The sequence below is a fragment of the Grammomys surdaster genome, unplaced genomic scaffold (assembly GCF_004785775.1).
Source record: "Grammomys surdaster isolate TR1022 unplaced genomic scaffold, NIH_TR_1.0 262, whole genome shotgun sequence".
NCBI classification, from domain to species: Eukaryota; Metazoa; Chordata; class Mammalia; order Rodentia; family Muridae; genus Grammomys; species Grammomys surdaster.
In genome coordinates this window covers 1,804,756-1,828,153 of record NW_021604703.1, presented here as the reverse complement: position 1 = coordinate 1,828,153, position 23,398 = coordinate 1,804,756, and the positions used below count along the sequence as shown (strand labels likewise).

The 23,398-nt window shown below is 37.3% G+C and overlaps 1 protein-coding gene across 3 annotated transcripts in view; it reads left to right on the top strand.

Annotated features, from left to right (window-relative positions):
- Positions 1-23,398, top strand: part of Rapgef6 (Rap guanine nucleotide exchange factor 6) — a 168,327-nt gene that overhangs the window by 66,152 nt on the left and 78,777 nt on the right. For all 3 annotated transcript variants that reach the window (XM_028775866.1, XM_028775867.1, XM_028775868.1), the window contains 2 exons: positions 14,240-14,371; positions 23,182-23,359. In XM_028775866.1, the coding sequence (XP_028631699.1) occupies positions 14,240-14,371; positions 23,182-23,359 (310 nt within the window). The remainder of the gene's footprint in view (positions 1-14,239; positions 14,372-23,181; positions 23,360-23,398) is intronic.

Here is a 23,398-nt window from a genome sequence, read left to right as displayed (position 1 = left end):
CAAGGAGCCACTGCAGATACTGGTTTTAGTTGGCTGTCATTTATCCTACATACATAAATATAATTATAGACTGGCATTATAGTTAAAATAATTCTTGAGTCCTGTTACTAATTTTTGTGTTTAGTACATTTCTTTAGGAAATGTATCTTCAGAAAAAAAAAATCTTTATCCATATTTTTTTATTTAAAAAGTAAATGCTTTTCATTTGTCTTTAAAGTTGCATGTTTGAAATTTCAACTTAGTTTTTATTCATTAAATTGGGAGAAATAGTTCTTGAAAATGAATCTCTACAAATATTATATGAATTATATTTAGTAAACTAGTGCTTATTTGAATTTGTGAGAACAAATTTTATATTTCAGGGTAAGTTTTGTGGGAAAGGGTGAGTTTTTGAATAAAGCGTTTCATAGGGTTTTGAATAAAACAACTCATGGGCAATTCATGTAAAATAACAATTATATTTTGTAAACATGGAATATGTGTTAAAAATAATAGCATTGCTACATTAAATTCCAGTTGTATAAGGATTGGCAATATAATTCAGATTAAGAGCATGGTGTTGCTTGGAAAGGAAGAGATTTTGCCAGAGGGAATCAAATAATTTGTTGGATGTGTGTGGGTGTGTGTGTGTCTGCACATACATGTGTGTTAACAAGATATATTCTCAGCAGTAATCAGAATCTCTCATTACAATATCTGTTTCTCAGGTAATAATCTCTTTGTGTGTTGCACATTCCCCATCTTCAGAAGTATTCTCTAAATAGAGGAAAATAGCTCTCCCACTTTACTCACTGACTGCTAGTTTTACAATTTTGCTGCCTGGAGGTATACCTGACTGTACTTTAGCACTGGGCACTGGTAGGAGATGAAGGGCTAAGTGGGTGGATAAGCTGAAGCATAAAGAAAGCATGCTTTGTAGCAGAAGCATAAAGGACAGGGTTGGTGCTTTTCTTACTGCAAAGGGTGTGGCAATTTTTTTCTCTTAAGTTTTAAAGAAAAATATGACAGCTTCCTTTTAGTCCATGTTCTTATCAGAGACGGGTTTAATTGTTTCCTTTTCTGATTCATTTTGTGTTTTGCTGGCTCTCTTTCTAGGAATTGCACATTGGGATGCAGTGAAGTACTATGTTATATAGATTATTCTTCCTCAAAGGAATTAGTATACATTGTGCCTGCAGGATTTTCCCCCTTGCAAAAGAATTGTTTTTATTTAAATCTGTTTACATAAAAATCTTGGTTTTGTTTTAAAATATTTACATATAAATATTAGCACCTGTTTTTATTTTTAATGCTAACTCAATGTGGGCTTGAAGATTTAACCTTCAGAACATTCATTCAATAAATAGCAAGTTGTGCACAGAAGCCCATAAATATTAACATTACTTTGATGTGACATCTCTGAACCAGACTGCCCATGTATTTGGAATTCAGTACTATCTTACTACAGAAAACTATTTTCCCCTGAGAGAACAATTCTGTGTTAAATTTAAATAATATTAGAAAAGAGACTTCTCAAATACAACTGAATATCAATGTACAGAATTTTTAAAACTAAAACAGACGGGTACATTTGCCAGGTTTTACAGGATTTAGCTTGCCAGCCCGTCTCACAGAAGGGTGTGTGTGTGTGTGTGTGTGTGTGTGTTTGTGTGTGTGCATGCGCGCGCGCGCACAGTAAATTGCTCTTGGGCTACATCTGCAGATACAGTAGCCAATTGATCTAATGCAGTTTGTGAAGGCTTTCTGCACAGGTGATGTCATCCTTTTAGCTCTATTCTCCTCCCACTCTCTTTCCTTCTTATTAGATATTTCATCTTACTGCAGGGCATAGAATCAATAGGAGCTTCTCCTTAGGGAGCTGCTGTGAAGCAGGCAAGGACAGTAGGAATTAAGACACTGACAGACTCTTGCGTTCACAAAGGATGTAGTGGGTTTTGTGCTGCATCGTATATGCATGTTATCCAGAAAGGGCAGACTTAGATTATCAGTGCTTTCTTACCAATGCCTGGAATCAGAAGCTGTATTGTGGAGCTGTGAAACTGCTTGGGAGAAGAGAAGGTTGCTTTGAATTCTGCATATTCTAAGATATTATACAGGACAAACCTGTTAGAGCATTTGTCTCCTGCCTCCATTTGCTCTGTGGTTGGGATGATGTGTATGTATGGTGGGGTTTTTTGTTTCGTCTTTTGTTTTGGTTTGTTTTGTTTTTTAACCTCTAGCATTTAAGAATATTTAAAGAAGAGACTGTAGTCTTCAGGATACAGCATTTGCTTTGCCTCTGATACATAAGACTCTGCAGTGTTTGTTCTTCAGAATGAAATAAGTTGATAGAAAAACAGCTATATTACAGAGGAAGGTTTCATGGATTCCAGGAACACAGATTTCATGCATGTTGCCTACTTGCTTTGACTGATAGATACGGCATTAGTCTCTTTGCTGCCAATGTGTATGTCTAAGTCAGGTGCCTGAGGCTGCATGTCTGCTGAGCCGGAAATCTAAACATCCTTATTTAATGTTACTTGCTTGTAAAGTGGCATTTAAGGATAATTCTTATACTTAGAACAATATTCTGCTTCTGAAAGCTTCTGATTTTTGTTTGTAAAGAGGGTTGGAGGAGCTGTATTTATATAGCAACAATGATGTGTGGATTATAAAAAGAAACTTAGCAGAATTTTGTCAACATACTTGTCGGTGTGGCTCTCTCTGGTTTAAAAGAGAAACTACCCCTCCAGCCAAGGAAATGGCTTTTCTTGTTCGATGTTACGCCAATTGTCTTCAGCCATGGGCCTCCAAAGTAAGTACTTACTATTTTTATATGCTTTAATCATTACATTTAAATTGCACTTGAAATCTAAATTAGTTCTATTTGTGCTAATTTCTAAATTTTAAAAATAAGAACTATAAAACAGTCTATAAATCCTTCTCTCATTTAATTTAGAGAAAGTCTAATACAGCCTCTGAGGAGATGGGTTGAAAAGACTTAGTCTGCAGACTTAAAATGTACATCTGAAATGAATACCTCAGACACAATCATCACTTAGCTGTGATGTTTTTGAAATTACTTGTGACTATACTTGAGGCATTCTGTTGTTTCTTACCTTAAAGAGCTAGTATGTTTAAACGTAGTGTTCTAATCATGGGCTTATATAACATATCTTGGTAATGTGGTGCTACCTGATAACTTAGAAATGAATTGTTCTATTTTGTAAAATTGGGTGCTCATTCCTAAAGAATAATGTAAAAAAAAAGAGTGAATGTAAATTAATTATGTAAAAATATTCAGTGTTCCAAAGTATTTCCAAAATAGTAATTGGTAAAAAAACGTTTGTCATTTTAAGGCAGACATTAGCTGTCAACAAAATCCTGAATTGTCGAAAACTAGTCTGTCACAATTGAGTTTTATTGTTGACAGTAGCTTTTTACAGAGTTTGAAGTTATCTTTTAGTTTTAGAAAATGCTTAGATGGTGATTTTTAAGTATGTTAAGATTACTTTATGGTTCTCTGGTACTTAGGCACACTGGAGACTTTTCATAGGAAGGTCTGACATCATGTCTTTGTTTCAAAGGTTCACTGTTGATGGTGACTAAGGAGAAAATACTTTGATAGCACTGTGTTGTACTGTTTATTGGCCTAGCCCATTGCATATCTCTCCTAAATGCTCTTGTGGAAGGGATATTTAAATGTACTGTCCATTTGGCAAACAGCTGGCTGTGACATAGAGAGATGGAAAGAAGCGTAGGTACACAATTTGTATCTGCACATACAAAGAGTGTGGCTGCTTCAGTGCAGACGCCACCTGTGGGCCCCCAGCACTGCTGACAGTAATAGAGTCACACTAGAATTGAAAACTGCACGTGGAAGGGAATTGGGTGAGACCAGATAAAACTGAACAAAATTAAGAATGGGGTGTAGGAGTTGTTTTTGAAGAAAACACACACACACACACACACACAACACACGGTAACAGGAAAAACTGTAAGAATTGTATGGTTAGTGATAAGTGCTTTCCTGTATAAATTATTTATAAGTATACATGTCTCCTTCCTGTCTCCTCATCCTTTATAGTACTAAGATTTAACTTTTTGTTTAAACACATTAGATGCCAATTTTAATACTTGCTATATTGGATTTTCAAATTTGTTTTACTCTTTTAACTTTCATTTAATGATTTTGGGGGGGGTTATTTTTTGAGTCAGGGTTTCTCTGTATAGTCCTTCTCTGTCCTCGAACTCACTCTGTAGACCAGGCTGGCCTCAAACAATGATTCTTTTTATTATTTAGCTGTATATAAAATAAGCTTGGTGTCCTTTCTGTATAGCCCTTGAAGTTAATACACGATCTTCTGTTCATATGAGAAGTTTGCACTTAGTGTCATGTTTATAGTTAGTTGTGTGTTTATTTATTTAGTTTTTTTAAATATCAGTGAAATTCACGAAGCATCAAAATGTTTTGTTTTCCTTTCTTAGTACTCTGAGGACTCTTTCAAGCCACAGAGCCTTGTTTGTCTTTATTTATAAGAAAAAGGGCTGGGGGGAGAGTTCCATTTTTGGCATAGAGTCTTACTACATAGCCCTACCTAGTCTTGAGCTAGCTTTGTAGAACTCTGCCTGCCTCTGCCTCTGCCTCCCAAGAACTGGGATTCAAGGTGTGTACTACCACACATAGTAGAAATTGCTTTTGACAAAATTGCAGCACCTCTCACTTTTGTCCACCTATAATGTCCTTAAATATTTATTTCAGTTTGATTTTTCTAACTCACTAATTTATTGTCTCTTTGTAACCAATGCTAGACATGTTTTAAATTTTTAAATGTATCCATTTGTGTTACATTTTCTTAAGCCTCAGAAGTGATGCTCACAATTACTTGTTTTAGTAATGGTTTTTATTTTATAGACATGATTCTTCTTCTCCCTGTGTAGATTGTTGTCTTTGGATCGTTGGTTTCCAGGGATTGGCTTTACACAGAGATTTTGAGCTGGATGCTCCTTTCACTGTGACGTGATGTTTGATTGAGGTGTTGGAGAGCCATTGTGCTTTGGCTTCTTTGTTCTTCTTTCTGCTGCTCACAGCTGTGAGCCAACAGAGGAAGATAATAAACAGCTAGCTTTGCCAGTCACACCTAGCTGTTACCTTACTTCACTTTTCTAAATTTCACTTTTTGGAAAATGAGTAGAAATTGAGTTTGCCATGCCTCAGAAACAGTGCTGCAATCTCCACCAAAGGCCACTGAGATACTTAGAACACATGTTCCTTAGGGTCGGGTTTCTAAGAAGTGCTCTTGAGATCTTAGAATCTATTTTTGGTGTCTTCTCTCTCTCTCTCTCTCTCTCTCTCTCTCTCTCTCTCTCTCCCTCTCTCCCTCTCTCCCTCTCTCCCTCTCTCCCTCTCTCCCTCTCTCCCTCTCTCCCTCTCTCCCTCTCTCCCTCTCTCCCTCCCTCCCCTGTTGGTTGTGTGACTCTGCTCTATACTGAAGGGCCCCTGTAATTTTGGTGGCTTAGAGAATGCCTCCACCTTCTTAAACCCCAAGTTGGGCTCATCTCTATGACTTTCTTTTAATCTTAAATGTTTCTAGAGTAATTTTTAAGAACCCAAATTGTCTTAAATTCACTTTCTCACTTAAAAATTTTCAGAGGTTCACTTTTAAGACAGGAGTTGTAAGCACTCAGGAATGCCCTATCTGAGGTTTGGGCTATGACTCATATGCACAAAGCCTTGGGTCCTATCTCCAGCACTGCCCTTTACCCCCCCTCCCCACCCCCCCGCCAAAAAAAAAAAAGGAGAAAGAAAAGGATCTTACTGTCCTTCTCTGTACCCTTGCCTGGACTATGCTCGTCTGCTGTGATTTCTGAATGCATCATAAGCCTCTGGGCTCAATGCCACTTAACAGAAATATACTGTGAAAATTAAGTTAGATTAATTTTAATCATTTTTAAATGATAGTCTATCCAAAGTATGATTTCACTGTATAATTAAAATATAATAATTAGTAATGAACTATTTTACCTTTTGTGCTCAATATTATAAATTTAATATCATTTTATCATTAGAACACATCACAGGCACGCCTAAGCACACACTGCACGTATGTAACTAGATTTACTAATTTGTACGTTTCTAGGTCTTTGTTATTGTTATCTGATACGTTTATCAAAATATTGATTATCCTAATGATTTACCTCAAACATCCCTCTCAAAATTAATCTTGTTACTCTAATGTTTTAATAATTTCTTAAGCTCCTATACCCCAAGACTTGAATTTGGTTATGCCTAACATTGGGTATACAATAGAAATCCATCCCTATCTGCAAAAGGGAAGTTAGACTGCAAGGCATACTAGTGATGTATATGTACACTAATTAGCATGGAGCTCTAAAATGTTTTCCTAAAAGCAATGGATGCATGAAAACTTGCCAACTTTGCTACATAGACAAGAATGGTCTTCCCCCACCCCCTGTTCATTTTTAACAAGCAAGTAAGTGACTTCTGAGGAAGTGTTGCTATAATCAAGTCATTGGTATCTTGAAAAGGAAGCTTTAACAATGCAGTTTAGGTTTTTTGGTTTGGTTTGGTTTTTTGGTTTTTTTGAAGAATTGCTATCCTTTGGAGGGGTACACAATTTTAAACTTCATGCAGCCTGTATTGTCTCACACTTTGACTCCTTTTGAATGTCTTTCTCAAATGTAACAGTTCTTGGATGTGGGTTGTGAGGGTCCAACATTCCAGATAGCAAACTTTTTAGGTATTTTCCCTGTTAAAAATTCTTAATTGTGGCAGGTTATTCTTGAAGTAAGACATAGAACTATCCTGTAATAGTACTCTGGCTGTATTGCCTGTGTTTGTATCAATTCAGATTGATATCCCTCCCCATCTGCCAAGCTGTAGGTGTTTTTCATGGCTGTGTCTTGACTAACACTAGTTGGCATATGATAGCATTTCAAACAAAGAATTGTTGACTATATCAGATTATTCCAAAGCAAACATAAATTTCTTATACTGGTAAGATGTCATTAGCATTTATTGGGGAAAATAAATTTGGAGAACAATAGGTAAAAATAGATTTCTATATTGAGGGACTTCTTGTGCTATTAAGAGTTGAAGGACACAAAGAATATAATCCTTTTCCAGTTTGTTCAACCATAGAACCATTTTATTTAATTTTCAATATTCATGAATTGTGTTACCTAAAATAGAATACAGCTTCCGAGAGTCTGTGCTATGTGGAACACGGACTTGAGCTCTGTCTGTGGAGCCCCAGCACTGCTGACAGTAATGGTGACACTACTAAAATTGGGTGAGAAGGGAATTGGGTGAGACCAGATAAAACTGAATTATAGAATTTAATTTGTTCAGAAATCCACAAAAACCTGAGCAGCAGTGTTGAAGCAGTCATTTATTTATTCTACAGATATTTAATGAACAGACTATTCAGGGTAGATATCAATATACCAGGCTTTTGTTTGATGGGTAAACCGAGGAATATTGTAAAATACCAAGAACCAGAAATTCTACATTGTAACCAATAGAGTAAAAGTACAGAAATATTTTATTCCCTGTAAGCGTTTTATACAAGCTTTATTTTAATTATCTTGATGCTGCATTTCAAAAACTTCAAACTCTTTTTTTTTTTTGGCTTGTATGTTAATATTTATTCACAACACTACTATAAATATCATGTGTTATCCCCATAAGACATTATAATAAAAACCCATTTTGAAATCCACTAATCTTTTCATCATTTTAAAAAAGCAGAATGTGGAGGACTTAGGATTAGACCACTTGGTCAGTCAGTGTCTTAGTCACTGCTCTATTGCTGTGAAGAGACACCATGACTAAGGCAACTATTATAAAAGAAATCATTTAATTGGGGCCTTGTTTACAGTTTCAGAAGTTTGGTCCATTATCATTATGGCAGGGAGCATAACAGCATGCAGGCAGGCACTGCAGCAGTAGCTGAAAGCTGCGACCTGATTCATAGACAAGAGAGAGACTGGTCTTGCCTAGGCTTTCGAAACTTCAAAGTCCACCCGTAGTAACACATTACTTCTAACAAAACCAAGCCTTCTACTCCTTCTGAACCTTTCAAATAGTGCCATTCCCTGGTGACTAAGCATTCAAATATATGAGCCTGTGAGGGCCATTCTTAGTCAGACCACCACAGTCAGTAAAGTGCTTGCTCAGCAAACACGAGGGCACAAGCTCAATCTCAAGAACCCACATAAAAATCAAAACTCTGGAATGTGTATATTATGTTAGAAAAACTTACTCAAGAATATGTCCCACATTGCATGTGTATGTATATAAAACATACATTTTTATTATATATATTACACATTCAGTTTTAGCGTGAACAGTTTTCAAATTATGTATAGAAGTAGAGAATCAAGTATGACAGACCTTGTAATACTGATACACTCAAGAGACTCAAACAGGATTTGGATGCCAGCTTGTGTAGCATGCAAAGATTCTGCTTTGATAAAACAAATACTTTCTTATAAGTTCATCTCTATATTTCAAATTGGCTAAAATTCATTTTGACTCACTAGTCCTAGACTTTTTCTGTTTCAAGAAAACAGTAATATTGCTTTTCTACTTCTAGATCTTTCCCCTAAACCACACACACACACACACACACACACACACACACACGTATATAATTCTTATACTTTAAACATTTGTGGCACCTTTTATATTCATCCTGAAGCTTATTTTTTTAGCTAAAAAAATTTGAGAGATGTATTGAGATTTAAATGTACAAATCTACCTCAGACCTTTAAATTCTGGATAATACAATTGGACCTTAGCAACTGTGAGCTCTGTACACATGTATTCAATCAACCATGGAACAAAAATACATTAAACAAATGACACTGAATTTGTTTACCCCCTAGTTATCATTCCTAAACAACTTTACATGCCATAAGCAGCCTTTGCATAGCATTATGTTGTGTTAGCTCTTGTAAATCATCTAAAGGTGATTCAAAATACAGTAGAAAGAGGTTAGAAGGTTAGCTTAAAGTTAGTGCACTTACTGCTCTTGCAGAGGATGCAAGCCAGTTCCCAGTACCCACATGGTGTCTCACATAACATTCATATCTCTAGTTCCAAAGACCTTAGATTTTGTTCTGTTCTGTAGGTACTAAGCTTATATATGATACACATAACATGCATGCAGGCAAAACACACACATAAAATCTTTAAAAATACATAGGAAATGTGAATGAGTTATATGCAGATGCAACAGTTTTCCCCCATTTTGGAAGAGGCTAGAGCATTTGTTAATTCTGGTGTTTGCAGGGCTGGTCCAGGAATCAGTCCACCACGGATACTGAGAAGCAACTCCCTTCCAAAATAGGCTGATAATGATTACTCTCATTCTGGTTGTTTATTTTTCTCCACAGAGTGTCAGTTTGTAATGCACTTCTCTTTGTGTACCTGTTTGCTTTATGGAAGATATTCCAAGAGCCATTGTGGGACCATGAAAGAATAGCTTAGTTCCTGGTTGGGCACAGGCCTCGAACCCTGGACCCTAATGGGACAATGGCAGGTATTTGGCCATGCCCCCAGAACCCAGGGTCCTGACATCAGTCTAAGACCTTCATTTGATTTGCACTGTTCAGTCACGTAGTGCAACGCCCCTACCAGCCCCTCCACAGGTAGAGGGCGTGACTACAGGTCTCAGGGCCTCCAGAGATTTCCATATTAATGAGATTCCTAAAGGCCAGAGTGCGTAGCCAATTAAATATTCCTTCCCAGACCCTCCTGCTTACAAACGGTATTTAACCAAAGACCCACCCTGAGGGTGCGGGCGTGCATCCATATTCAACTACCATCCGCCATGAAAATAAAGCCTGTAAAAACCATGGACTTCTCGTGTCTTTGGGGCCCACTGTGGGGAACCATGGAGAAAGTCTCAACTACAGAGCCGTGTCTAATCTCCCCTGGAGGACTTATCTGCATTCCAGCCACAGGGACCGCCTACTCAACCAAGCTAGCCGACCCTGCCAAGCTGGTAACGAGTGCTGGTAACGAGTCTCTCCCCCTCGTTCCTCTCAGCTGCAGGACAGCTTGCAGCCCCCAGTCTCTGTTCATCTGCGGCCCCCCAGCGGTGTATGGGGGCCGGAGAATAGAGACCACCGGGTCCACTAGAGAGCCCTGTGCCCCCACGGGACTTCAGACTGAGTTCTCTCCCTGCCCGGGGGCGCCCAGTTGCTTCTCACAGCGCACTTTGCCTCTCTGATCCATGGCAGACAGGTGGGAACCACAATGCCCGCCCAACAGGAACCCATGCCCACGCGTGAGCTAATCATCCCCGCAAGCCATAAGGCTATGCTTTTAATTTTATTACTTTTTATTTATTATGTGTGTTGAGGGTGGCACAGATGTACCTCAGTGTATGGATAAAAGTTAAAGAATAACTTGTATCATATGGATCCTGGAGATGGAACTCAGATCATCAGGCTTGGCAGCAATTACCTTTACTTGCATAGGCCAAGAAACATGGAAACTTCCATGACTTCCCCTGACATCCTCTTGGGTCTTCCCTGTGTTCAGCTATATAGAAACTTTTTAAAAACACATGCTTTTGGAGTTTTGGTTTGATTTTTTTTTTTTCTAGATAGTTTCTCTGTGTAGCTCTGAGTTATCCTGGAACTCACTTTGTAACCAAGCTAGCCTCAAACTCAAGAGATTTATTTACCTGCCTCTGCCTCCCAGGTGCTGGGATTAAAGTCAGGAGCCACTGCACCTGGCACTGCTTTGGGGTTTTTATAGAGACATCATTTCATGGGCATGATTAAAATTGGGACAACCACATAGAAATAAGATTGTGCAGAAAAAGTCAGCTCTACTTCTCAAAGACTGGAAAGGGAGACCTAGCATAGGTCTGGCCTCAGGAGTAGAGAGCAGAATCTCTTGTGGGAGTCTTACTATCTAGTATCAGATGGGCTGTCAGAATTTATAGCCAGCTTCAAGGCAAAAAGGTAAGGGAAGATTAATTTTGTAACCTGCCTTGTGGAAGAGAAAAGCCTGGTTTCTGTGGCCTGCCTCTGGGAGGGAACTATGAGCCAAGAAACATGGGAGAAAGCCAGAATGATATTTCATAGACTATCATGTAAATACACAACTTGCTTTCTTAGACTTTGGGGGTGGGGGGGTGGAGAAGAAAATAACTATTTGTTTTTCTGGTTGCTAGAAAGATTAATAGTCAGTTCTAGTTGTTTTTTCTGCTATCTTAACCTAAGTGATGTCTCCATGTTTAGGTAAATGGTAAAGCCAAACAACAAAGGAGTCCAGATATTTGAGCCTTTAGGCAGTTTCCCTCAAAAGGTTGTCTGTTCCTATGGAGACCTTAAGTCCTCAGTTTATTCAATCAGCAACAAGCATTATACTTCTGTAATGTTTGTATTCAAGACATTTTCATTCCCAAATGTAACTTTGGCAATAGTCTTTATAAACACATGATCCTCAGCAGACCACATAAGTCCAGTTGTAGAATATACATGACAGAGTCTCACAGACAAGACATTCTGCAGAGCTTGCTGGATTAGAAGGGTGAGGGATAAATAGAGTTTGCTGGCAAAAGGTCAACTATTAATTCAAACTTGGTCATGAAGAAAAGGAATAAAAATTTTCAATTTTTATTCTTAGAAAGTAAACAGAAACTTCAGCTTAATGTCATGAAACGTTTACCTCATTTGGTCTCATTCTCAGATAAGAAAATCTATGTAAAGGCATATAGAATGCATTTGCTATGGTTCACAAATGTTCCACCTAAGGAGCATGCAAGTGTTAACTGCGGCGGTCACTGTCTCCTCACATCTGTTCTCTTAAAGAGGCTAGAGATTTCTGTGTATAGTCTTCACATCATTCCTGTGTCGTCGTCTTTGTGTCGCCACCTGTGTTCCTAGCATAAAATGCTAGCATCATGGGATGCTAAAATCAAGTAGCCTGATTTTGAAGCCATGTTCCACAGTTTAATTGAATATGAAACTGTACATACTGCTCAATTGTGCTGCCTCAGTCCCTCATAAGTAGAGTAAAAAGAATAAAAATCACTGATTTTCAGAAATTGATGAGGCTTAAGATTTCTCAATACACTGTAAAGTATTACCAGGCTTAGTTTGCAGCCTTGTTCTCTGGCTTTGGTTGATTACATTACTGTCATAGGTGACACCTCCTTGATCTGTCTTCCTTTATATAGGAAACGTGTGTGTGTGTGTGTGTGTGTGTGTGTGTGATGTAATGTATGTTTAGGGGTGCAGGAGGGTACCATTCGTGCACATTGAGACCAGAGCAAAATATCTAGTGTATTCCTTTGTTGTTTTCTACCTTACTCTCTTGAAATAGGGTTTCTTACTGAACCCTACCTGGCTGTTTTGGATAGGCTAGATGTCTAGCCAGTTAGCTCTAAGGAACTGCTTATCTCTGCCCTTCTTGATCCTACTGTCTCCACCTCCTGTGTACTAGGAAGACACGTGTGTGCTGCCACACCCATCTAAATGATGACTTTAATCTCCTTCTAATACGTAGCATTTATTTGGTTCAGATATTGTCTTGTTTCTAATGTGATAGTATTGATTTATGGGTTGTTGAGAGGTTATTTTATAATTCCCCAATATGTGGTCATTTCAATTTTTGTTACCTATTTCTGCCTTTGCACATGATTACTGAATGTTCTCTGTATGATTTTAATTATTTTTTTCAGCCTTGTCTGACTCTTACAAATATTTGATGTCTGCCTTAAAGAATACATATTCTATAATTTTGGATTGTGTTCTCTGTATTCACACTGTAGGCGACATTTCTTAACTATGTTCACATCTTTATATTTTTGTTGGAGAGAGAATTGTACCAACATTTCACAAAATGAGTGTGACTTCATCTTCCACTGTCATTTTCACCTTTAAGTTTTCTTTTACTGAAAAATAATTGTGTTTGTGATGAGGTTTTGATACGTATGCATACTGTGAAATGACCAAATCAGGGCTAGTTAGCCTGCTCATCATATAAAGTATTCTTCATGGCTAGAACATTTAAAATCTGTTCTTAATTTTTGGAAATCTATAATACATTTTTACAATAATTGTTACTTGTGCTGTGTAATCTATGACTGAAATTCATTCATTTTGCATAACTAAAACTTTCTGCAGTTTCCCAGCTCCCAGTGTCTAGTACCCACCATTTTATTCTTTCTGTAAATTTTAACATTTTGGTTCCCCGTAGAGTTAGATACATTAAATACATTACTCCTTCTGTTTCTGGTTTATTTTTCCTTGCACATTTTGATTCTGTATTGTGTGTTGTTTTTCTTTTAGCAATGTTAACCCGCCAGCAGCAGTTCATGGTATAATTAGTCTGTGTAATTTCTATAGTCTGTATTCTTAAGATAGTGAAACTCAAATTTGGTCATTTTCTGTAGAATACATTGAGTGTATGCAACAAGGAAACTTACCTCAAATTTTAGGTTTACTTAATGGTCCTGAATAGCAAATTGAAGAGAAATTATATGGAGTGGTAGTAAATGATCTTATCTCTTACTTTAAACATTAACTGCTTTGGAGCATAGCAAATTATTTCTTGTCTTAACTTCCATAAAATTGCTTATGAGATACCTGTTTTATTTCATAGTATGAGATGCATTGTATAGTCTGCATCCTTGATAAGATTAGTCATATATTAAAGATAGAGTCATTTGCTTTTTATTTTTAATTGCATTGTATTTATTTGTGTGTGCACTTGAATGATGAGCATGTGAAGATAAAGGACAACTTGTAGGAGTTGGTCCTCTCCACTCTGTGGGTCCAGGGAGCTATGTCCAGTTATCTTGCTTGTAGACCTTTATACCTTTACCCACTGAGCCATTTTGCTATGTCTTTTCTATTCCACTTGTATCTCTGTACTTAACAGAGGCATTCATTGACTAATTGTGATCACTAATAAGGTTTTCAGGAGCTAACTACAGCATAATCCAATGTTATGAACAACAACAAAGGTTGTGAGCATGTTAAAATCTTGTATAGTCATTTTGTTAACCTTCAGTCTTACTGCCTGCAGGTGCTCATCTGTAATCTCAGACATTACTATTAATTTTATTTAGACACACTACCAATGTGTATGTATTTGTGTTTTCCATTCTTGACATTTAAAGCTATTTATTGTTTTTAAAATTACATTATGTCAAGAACTCTCTAATAAGCAAAGTTTGGCATTCATAATAACTCAAGTTCTTTTCTCCTTCAGCTTCCAGCTGATCTTACCAAGATGCACCTCACAGACAGCCCTCATCCACAGGTGACTCATGTGTCTTCTAGTCAGTCTGGCTGTAGCATTGCCAGTGACTCTGGGAGCAGCAGTTTATCTGATATCTACCAGGTAATACCTTAGGCTGGATAATATGCATATGGACTTTTTGATTCTGCAAAATACCCTCTGCTTATCTTCTAGATCAAACAACCCTTCACAGGAGTCTCCTAAGGCCATCAGAAAACACACATATTTACATTAAGATTCATAACAGTAGCAGAAGTAGCAGTTATGAAGTAGCAATGAAAATGTTATAGTTGGGGTCACTCCAACATGAGGAACTATAATAAAGGATCGCAGTATTAGGAAGGTTGAGAAACACTGCTCTAAAAGATCATGTATCTTTGAACTGTGAAACTCAAGTATAAGATTTTTAGCAAAGTATGCTTAATATGTTGTGACATTCGTCAGCCTGATTATTTGTTTTATCCAGTTGAATCCATATGATATAGAATGCTTACCTTAGTTAAGGGAAAGGTTTGTGGGGTTTTGTTTTTGTGAAACAGAATGTTGCCCTGTAACCTAGGCTAACATGAAAATTTCAGTCTTCCTACTTCAACCTCCTGAGAGTTGGGTTACAGGCTCATACCTGGGTATAAAGAAGGTTTTTGAAACAACTTACACTTGTGAAAGGACTGACTTATTATTATTATTATTGTATAAGTTGTCTATAAGTACAATTTACGAAGAAAAGTAGGGTTGCTTTTGCATTGTTAAACTTTTGTCCTGTGTAACCTTAGTGAAGTAGAAAGTTAAATAGGGAGTGTACTTACAGACTTCTCTATTTTCTCTGTTTTCTCTATTTTCAGAAAATTCCAAACTAAATATGTTTTTTTTGTTGTTGGGATTTTTGGGTTTTTTTGTCTTGTTTTTTTCTTCAGTGATTCTAATAATAAAAAGAGGGTTCTTGGAATCATTACAGACTGAGAGAATCTTTGCACATTCTACTAGATTAAATTTAAATTTGGGTTGGGCCAGTGCTGATTTGTTAGGTCCTCATGGTAGAGTGTGATATTGTCTTAGTGTAGGATGTCTAGGGCAGTTTCCTAGATAGCCTTATGACCTGACGGCTAGTGGTAGTAAATAACTGGAGATGGAATATTAGTGGTTGGTTTAGGTAAGAATTCAGATATATTTTGTGTTTCTGGGCTGACTAGTAGACATTTAATGTGAGCTACATACCTAATTTAAGTTTTTCAGTAGTCATCTAAAAGGAAACATAAAATCAACTTTAATGATATATTTTATTTAACATAGTATATCTAAATATTATTTTGACATTTAAGCAATGTTTTAATATTGTACTGAGTTTCCTTGCACTCTTTCTTTCATACTTAGTTTAGATTTACAGCCCATCTCAGTTCTGACTAGTCATACTTCAATGCATACATACATAGTGTGTGTGGGGTTTGTTTTTTTTTTTTTTTTTGGTTTTTCGAGACAGGGTTTCTCTGTGTAGCCCTGGCTGTCCTGGAACTCACTCTGTAGACCAGGCTGGCCTCGAACTCAGAAATCCCCCAGCCTCTGCCTCCCAAGTGCTGGCATTAAAGGCGTGCACCACCACTGCCCGGCTACTGTTTGCCTTTTTTACGGTATTTATGACCAACAAATCTATCCTTTCTCTTCTGTAGAAATACTGTAAGGAATTTAACAAAGAAAGTCAAAATAACACAGTAACTCTTAGTTATCTATTCCATTTCTTTAGTAATTGATGGGGTTAGTATATTTTGCCTCTCAAAAGTAAGTACATTGTGGAAGAACTATAGTTGTTGTTGCATCTAAAACTCATAGAGCTGTGGTTTCTCTGCTGCTTTGTTGTTTCACAAAGGAAGATTGAGTCTAACAATCAAATGGAGTGTTGTAGCTATATGTTTCTCAGAATAATTGGGAATGTATGCCTTGCTAAGAGAGACAGTAAGCAAAGATGTGGTACTGACAAACTGTAGGCACTTGATTTCACTGGGATGTTCTATTTCTAAGATAGATATGATTGCCTTTTTTAGGCAAGAAGCAAAGGCTAATAGTTGTAACAGAAAGAATGCAGCAGTAGTGAACATATTATTTATTCAAGTCAGTGCTTTCCTGCGTACTCAACTGGTATCTCTTGAGTGTATACAACTGGTATCTCTTGAGTGTCTGAGATCCTGCACTGATTATAGCTGCTTCAGGTTGCTGGCCTACTAGTGTTAGTTGGAAGTCTTGAATTGCAAGGTAATGTCCCTCTGTGTGAGTACCCTGCTTCAGACTTCCGTGCATCTTCCTTCATCAATAGCAGCTTCAGTTTTGTTGCCTTTTTTCTTTATAATTAGCCAAAATATAGGTAGACTGATTCTAACCATGTTACAGAGTATTGAAGAACATACTTCATAATTCAGTTACATGCCATCAGTTCACTAATCATGTGCATGTGCTTTATGGTCATTAGTGAATTGTTTACATGTAACAAATTTACCCTCTTTAATATGAGAAATAAACATAGGGTCTGAAAGGATTTTAGACTTGTTTGTATTCATTTCCTCTCCTGATCCCTATCCTTACAAAAATCAGTGTTCTATATTTATTGTTTTGCATCTTTAAAATGTGTTAAATAGATCTCTACAACTAAAAAAGAAGGAAGTGTGCGTTGAAATTACCCAGTAAGACAGTGGTAAGTTTTAGTGAATTTACAGAGTAAACAAGTAAAAAGATATAGGCATTGAAATTCTAGAAACAAAACAAGTTACTCAAAAATTTAAAGCAGAAGAAAATTGTGGTGGTAGTGCTAAACCCAAAATGCAGAAGTGTAAGATAAGGATCTTCTAAGAGAGTCCAGTTAAGGTAGCAATTAGCAGACCCTTACTTTTAGCTAACTTTTAAGGCAGTTGCCTAGAAATAGAAACATTTTATCTTGACAAAAGCAACTTGGGGGAAGGGTATATTCCCTCACAATTCCAGTTTTGCAGCTCATCATTGTGGGGAAGTCAGTTCAGCAGGAACTTGAAACAACTAGTCAGATTTCATCTATAGTCAAAAGCAAAGAGCAATGAGTTAACAGACGCATGTGTGTGCTCGGCTTCCTTTCTCTACCCTTAGCACAGTCCAGAGTTCTCTGGCCAGGTCTTCTCACCTCAGCAGAATCAAGATAGCCCTCTGTAGACGTTCTCACAGGTCAACCTGATATAGATAGTCCCTCACTGAAACTCTTCCCAAATGATTCTAGGTTATATCAAGTTGATGATTAATGCACGTGACATGCCATAAAACAAAGCAAAACAGGCCAACAAAGAGAAAAGTAGAAGGGGATTCTTATATTTTATGCCTTAAATGGAATAAACCTAAACGATAATTTTAAAATGTGTGTGGAATGGTTAAAGGAATATCTGCTAAAAGATAAGCTAGAACAGAATAATAAAGTAGACCTCAAAAAATTGTATGATTTTAATAAGAAACCATGTATAGCATAAGAAATATTTAGAAAAAAATTGTGTACGTGTGCATGTGTGTGTAAAAGAGCTTACAGAATAAAACAGAGGTAAGAAAGGTTAAACATTAGTACTGCATCCAGGGCTACCTCTAGAGGAATACTTATTAAAGCTATGAATAAACTTTATTATCAGACATGAATATTACTGATAACTGAACCAATAGCTGTTAAATTGTATGGTTGTAAGTATTCCAGCTTTTTAAGTATTTTGAGTGTGAACTCTTAGCATTTAACTATACAAGTAGTCTTGTGATATGGTGCAAATATTTTACTTTGGAGAGTTAGGTTTAGTACTATGCTAGAAACAATGTGTAGCCAAGTATGAGGCTATACTCCTAGGCACTACTGCCTTTTGAATTTTTTTTTATTTTGGTTTAAAAACAAAAACCTTTGGACTTAAAGAAACTAAAGCATTTACCACTGTAAGAAATGAAGATTACACGTAAGGTTCCAATGTGAATGTTTTTTATACAATTGTCCTAAATTTTAGCTCAAAGTATTCATTAAGATGCCCAAATGGAGTTTCTATGTATCTTCCAAGAATGTTCAAGAGAATATGAAGTGCTTCTTTCTAAATCCTTTTTTTTATTAACTTTAGTCTTATCTAACAGCTGAACAATTGTAAAGCAATAGCTCTTGAACAAAAACATTTGTCCTTTTAAAAAAATTTTTGATTTGTTTAAAAAACAAAATGTGTCCCTGTGTATGGGTTATGCACTTGAGTGTAATATTCCTTGAAGCCAGAAATGGGCATTAGATCCCCTTGATCTTGACTTACTTGTTCCAAGCAACGTTGGTGCTGGGAACCAAATTCAGGTCCTCTGGAAGAGCAATGTATGCTCTTAACTACAGTGCCATCTCTCTAGGCATTTGTCTTAACTCACTCTTAGTTAAACCAAGGCACAGAGCCATTCATCCCCAATCTGTGTGGAAAAGAAACAGACTTGTAAAAATCCCTTAACTTTCAACTCTATATTGACCATATTACCAGACTTTGGTACCATATCTCCATTAGAACTGCTGCTTCCTTTCTTCTTTCCCAATTAGCTTTGTTCTGCTAAATGTTCTCTTTAAACTTTTTGTTAAGAATATCATCTGTTCAATAGGGGTGTCACTCAGTGATATATGTTACTTAAACGTGTAGATTTGCAGAAAGGAGCTGGCACAAAATATTCCTTCAGAAAGGGGCTTTATCAGGAGAGAAGAAGGATTCCCACCCCCATGACCATGGGTTGTAGAGGAGGCATTATCAAGCCTTAAAGTAAAAGAACATTAGACAAGAAAAGACGTCAGACCGTAGGAAGCATGGTAGAGCCTGCAGAGAAAAGGAGGACTTTTCTTCAGATCCTGAGAAAGCTGTAATCTGAGCTATAGGTACCCTGCTGTAGAGCATGACTGGGTTCCCACAAGTGAGGAGGGATGTGAGAGAACCTTCACTTCAAATCCAGAAAGAATGGTAGTTGGGCCAGGGTGGGGGCAGGAGGGAAGGCTGATTGTTTCAGATTCTCTTTTTTACAGGATAGACAAGCTTCATAATGAAGCTTGAAGGCAGGCACTTGATAGGACATGCACTTGGCTTCTAGCTGGAAGAAGTAGAAGAGCTGCACAGCATGCTTTCTTACCAGGTCTGATCAGAGACTGAGCTGCTGTGAGCTGTGGCTGTGTTTCTGGAAGAGAAAGGCAGCTAGGGAATTTGTGATCTAACAGTAGAGTGCTTGTCTAGTATGTACAAGATCCTAGAGTTTAATCTATAGTATTAATCCTAAGAAAACTATAAATACAAAGACACCGTCTATGTCCTTGCCCAAGGCTGAGTTACCCACTACCCACATACAATGCCATTTAATTGTAAGTCCTACTTGAAACAAGTTGCAAAAATGTGATGGCTTAAAAAGTACGCTATTCATGAAATTTCAGTGCTTCACTGTTCTCAAACTACAAATTCTACATCTTTCACTTCCCACTACCATCTGCCATCTGGCTCTATATTCCACTATTTCTCTACAGCACTCTAGGGTCGGCTTCATGGCAGAGTACATGTTAGTCCCTCAGCATGCTTACTTTTTCTCAGCGGTGTTTTTGGTATTTTGTGTTTAATGATATCTTGTAAGCTTGGTGTTTTGTATTATCAGAATAAATTTATGCAGATGGTCGTTTATGGTTTACTGATCTTGTTTCTTTTTCTGAGTCAACCACTGTTTGGGCACTTAGAAGTAATCTAGAAAAACTTCAAGTTGAATTATATTTGAAGTATAATAATACTGATTGGTTGCAAGGAAAATGGCAAAATATCTCTGCTAACTAGAATGTTCTGTAAGGCAGAGAAAAGATAGGACAAGGCCATCCTGGTCTGCAAAATTATGAAACATTTCATTGCACAGAAGTCTTGTCTGTCCCAGAAGACAAAGATGACCTTAAAAGCTGAATGGTCCCTGAAAAGGGGGCCTACACATGATAATGCTGAATGGAAAAGCATTGAAAATATGAGGTTCTGGCTTAACACTTAAACCTCAATTTAAAAATGTGGTTTTTATAAGTTTGTATAACATTTTGATTACCACCTATGGCACCTTTTACTGTAGCTTCATGTTTAGTTGCAAACAGGAAAAGGAGATTCTCTGATGGTTTATTTGGTGAAGGCCAGCTCATCATAGATTCAGCTTGTCCTTACCACACTACATGTGCAGAGTACATGTGACAGGAAAGGAAAACCAAGAGAGGTTTAATTCTTGTCCTACTAGACCCTTGTGCTTAACCCATTTATCATAATCTTTTTGATGATCTGCTGCCTAAGACTGGCTCAATTTGCTAACTATCCTACAAAAACGAATCTTCTACCATCTTAATATTATCATTTTAGTCCCGTGATTCTGTTCCTTTTGGTTGATATTGCCCATCTCTTCCATTTGAGTCTTCATATTTACTCTCTTAACCATGCCACCCACCAGTGTTGCCCTGGGATGGTCTAGAACTTAGGGATTCAGTCTTTCATATGTTGGAATTGTAGGCTTGAGTCACCACACACAGTTAAATTTATTCATCTATTCATTTTACAGTTTATGTAATTCTTAATGAGAGTCATTATTTTTGCTTTATAAGTACATGGTGGTTACAGAATAGGATATCATCTCTGAGATACTATCATAGTCCATTCAAGCTGCTATTTTATATATATATATATCATTGCACTGGTTAGCTCACCAACAGTAGAAATTCACTTCTCATGGTTTTAGATGCTAGGAATTCAAGGTAATGATAAATTTGCTATCCTATGAAAGACCTCTTCCTGATCTGTAGATGGCACCATCTGTCTTATTTCCTCATATGGAAGAAAGGTTAGATAAACTCCCTCTGTCCTCTTATATTACGGTACTACCCATTCATGAGGATTCTAATAACTTTATGAGTTTTTAGCTGCCTGCAGGCTCCACCTTCTAATACCATCTTAAAGTTAAGGTTTCTTTCTATTAAGAATTTTTAGGGTGTTGGAGTGATGGCTCCATGTAAGAACAGTGGTAGTTTTGGTTCCTAGCTCCCAACCATCTATAACCCCAGTGCCAGGGAATTAGGTGCCCTTTTCTGGCCTCTGTGGCAGTGCAGTTCAGTTACAATACATGCAGCTAAAACATTCATGCGCATATAATAAAAATAGTTATAATTTTTACAGGCTGGAGAGATGAGATATCTCAGTGGTTAAGAGCACTGGCTGCTCTTCCAGAAATTTTGAGTTCAGTTTCCAGCAACCACATGGAAGCTCACAGCCATTTGTAATGGTATATGATTCCCTCTTCTGATGTGCATGAAGACAGAACACTCATATTCATAAATAAATAAATCTTTTTTAAAAAGTTTTAGGATCTGTGGGTATGCCTTGGCTCAAGGGATCTTTTGTAGCCCTATATTTGATGCCTAGCACTGTTGAAAAGGGAGGGGAAATATATGTAGCCCAGTTAATAGAGTGCTTACCATTGGGTTCAATCTTAGTACTTCATAAACTGAGCATAGGAGCATATACCTATAATCCTAAATGGCAGCAAGAAGATCAGACGTTTTAAGGGCATTCTTGGCTACAGGTCTGAGGTCAAGGTCCATCTGGGCCACATGAAACCCTGTCTCAGAAAGGAAAAGAGAGGATAATGGTCCAGGCCACAGCAGCCAACTGTTACAAGCCACCTTTTCTAGTCTTAAAGGAGCTCAAGTTGTACATCTGATTTGGATTATTAACTACTTAAAAATAAATAGGAATCCAAAGGCACTATAAATTGTGCATAAAAGCAAGACTGAGTTGTTATCTGAGCCCTAATGTGAATTAACAAAGGCCAGAAGATTAATATGCTGGCCCAGAGAGAAGGTAGAAGCAGTTCTGACAGCAGGGAGGCTATACTTGCAGATAGGGCTCTTTTTCCTGCCTGTCTCTCTAAGGTCATTTTGTGTCCTGTGGCTTGCTTGTTTTTCCTCCATTCTTCTCTATGATCCTGTTGCTGGCACTCTTTCTTTCTCTGTCCAGTATGCTATATTTCTGTTGCTTTATTGCTCTTTTTGGTTCTGCTTCTCTTACTCAAGAGTTTTCCTTCCCATTTCCCTGTCTCTGCTCTTCCTGTTCATTTTTAGCTTTGTTCCTATTTTTTTAACTCTTTGAAACTTTTATTGATGGTCCCACTGAGCATAGTTAGTACTGCCCATGTGTACAAGGTTGTGCGATTATCTACTGTAGCACAAGGAACCTGCCACCGTCTACCCATCATTGAAAAGAGACTTTTCCACCCCTTCTTATAGCTCCTCAGCTACGACTGGGGCCTCAGGAGCAGCTCTATACTGGAGTTTTGTTTTTTTATACTGACTTAATTTCATTCCAAAGTACTTTCTAAATAACTATGCCATATTACGGTGGATGTTGTAACTTCCTTGATCTTACATAGGTCTTATGTGGGTAACCACAGTTGCTATGAGTTCGTGAGAGGAACATATTATATACAAAGGAAGTATTTCAGAGCACTTTTCTGCATCCTCAGGCTCTTACATTCCTTCCGCCTTCTCTTCTGTGATACTCCCTGGATCTTTGGACTCAGGAAAGGGGGTTAATAAAAGAATAAATGACTCTGAAAGAGGGCAAAAAGCATTTAAGGTCTTAGATGAAGATGTCAGAATCTCCACTACTCCTCCTTTTTGATTGTTTATATTTATTATTATGGAATTCCTGTGCTCAACTCGCTGTTTTCTATAACTTAATATTCATGGTTCTTAATTTATGGTATGGATCAGGAGCATAATAGTAAATAAAAAATATTCTAATCAGTTTTTACTTTGGAAAAAACATCTTCATCTTCTGTGAATGGTAGTTTTTGAAACTTCCTAGTTCCTAAGATATCTAGCATTGGTAAGTTTCCAAAGTTGTGGTTGAAATTTCTTTCTGTAGGCTACAGAGAGTGAAGTAGGAGATGTAGATTTAACACGTCTTCCAGAAGGACCTGTTGATTCTGAGGATGAAGAGGAGGAGGAAGAAGAGATTGATCGAACAGATCCACTGCAGGGTCGAGATCTTGTTCGGGAATGTCTTGAAAAGGAACCCGCAGACAAAACGGATGATGATATTGGTAAGAAATATATATGTTTGAGGCCAACCAGAGCTCCAC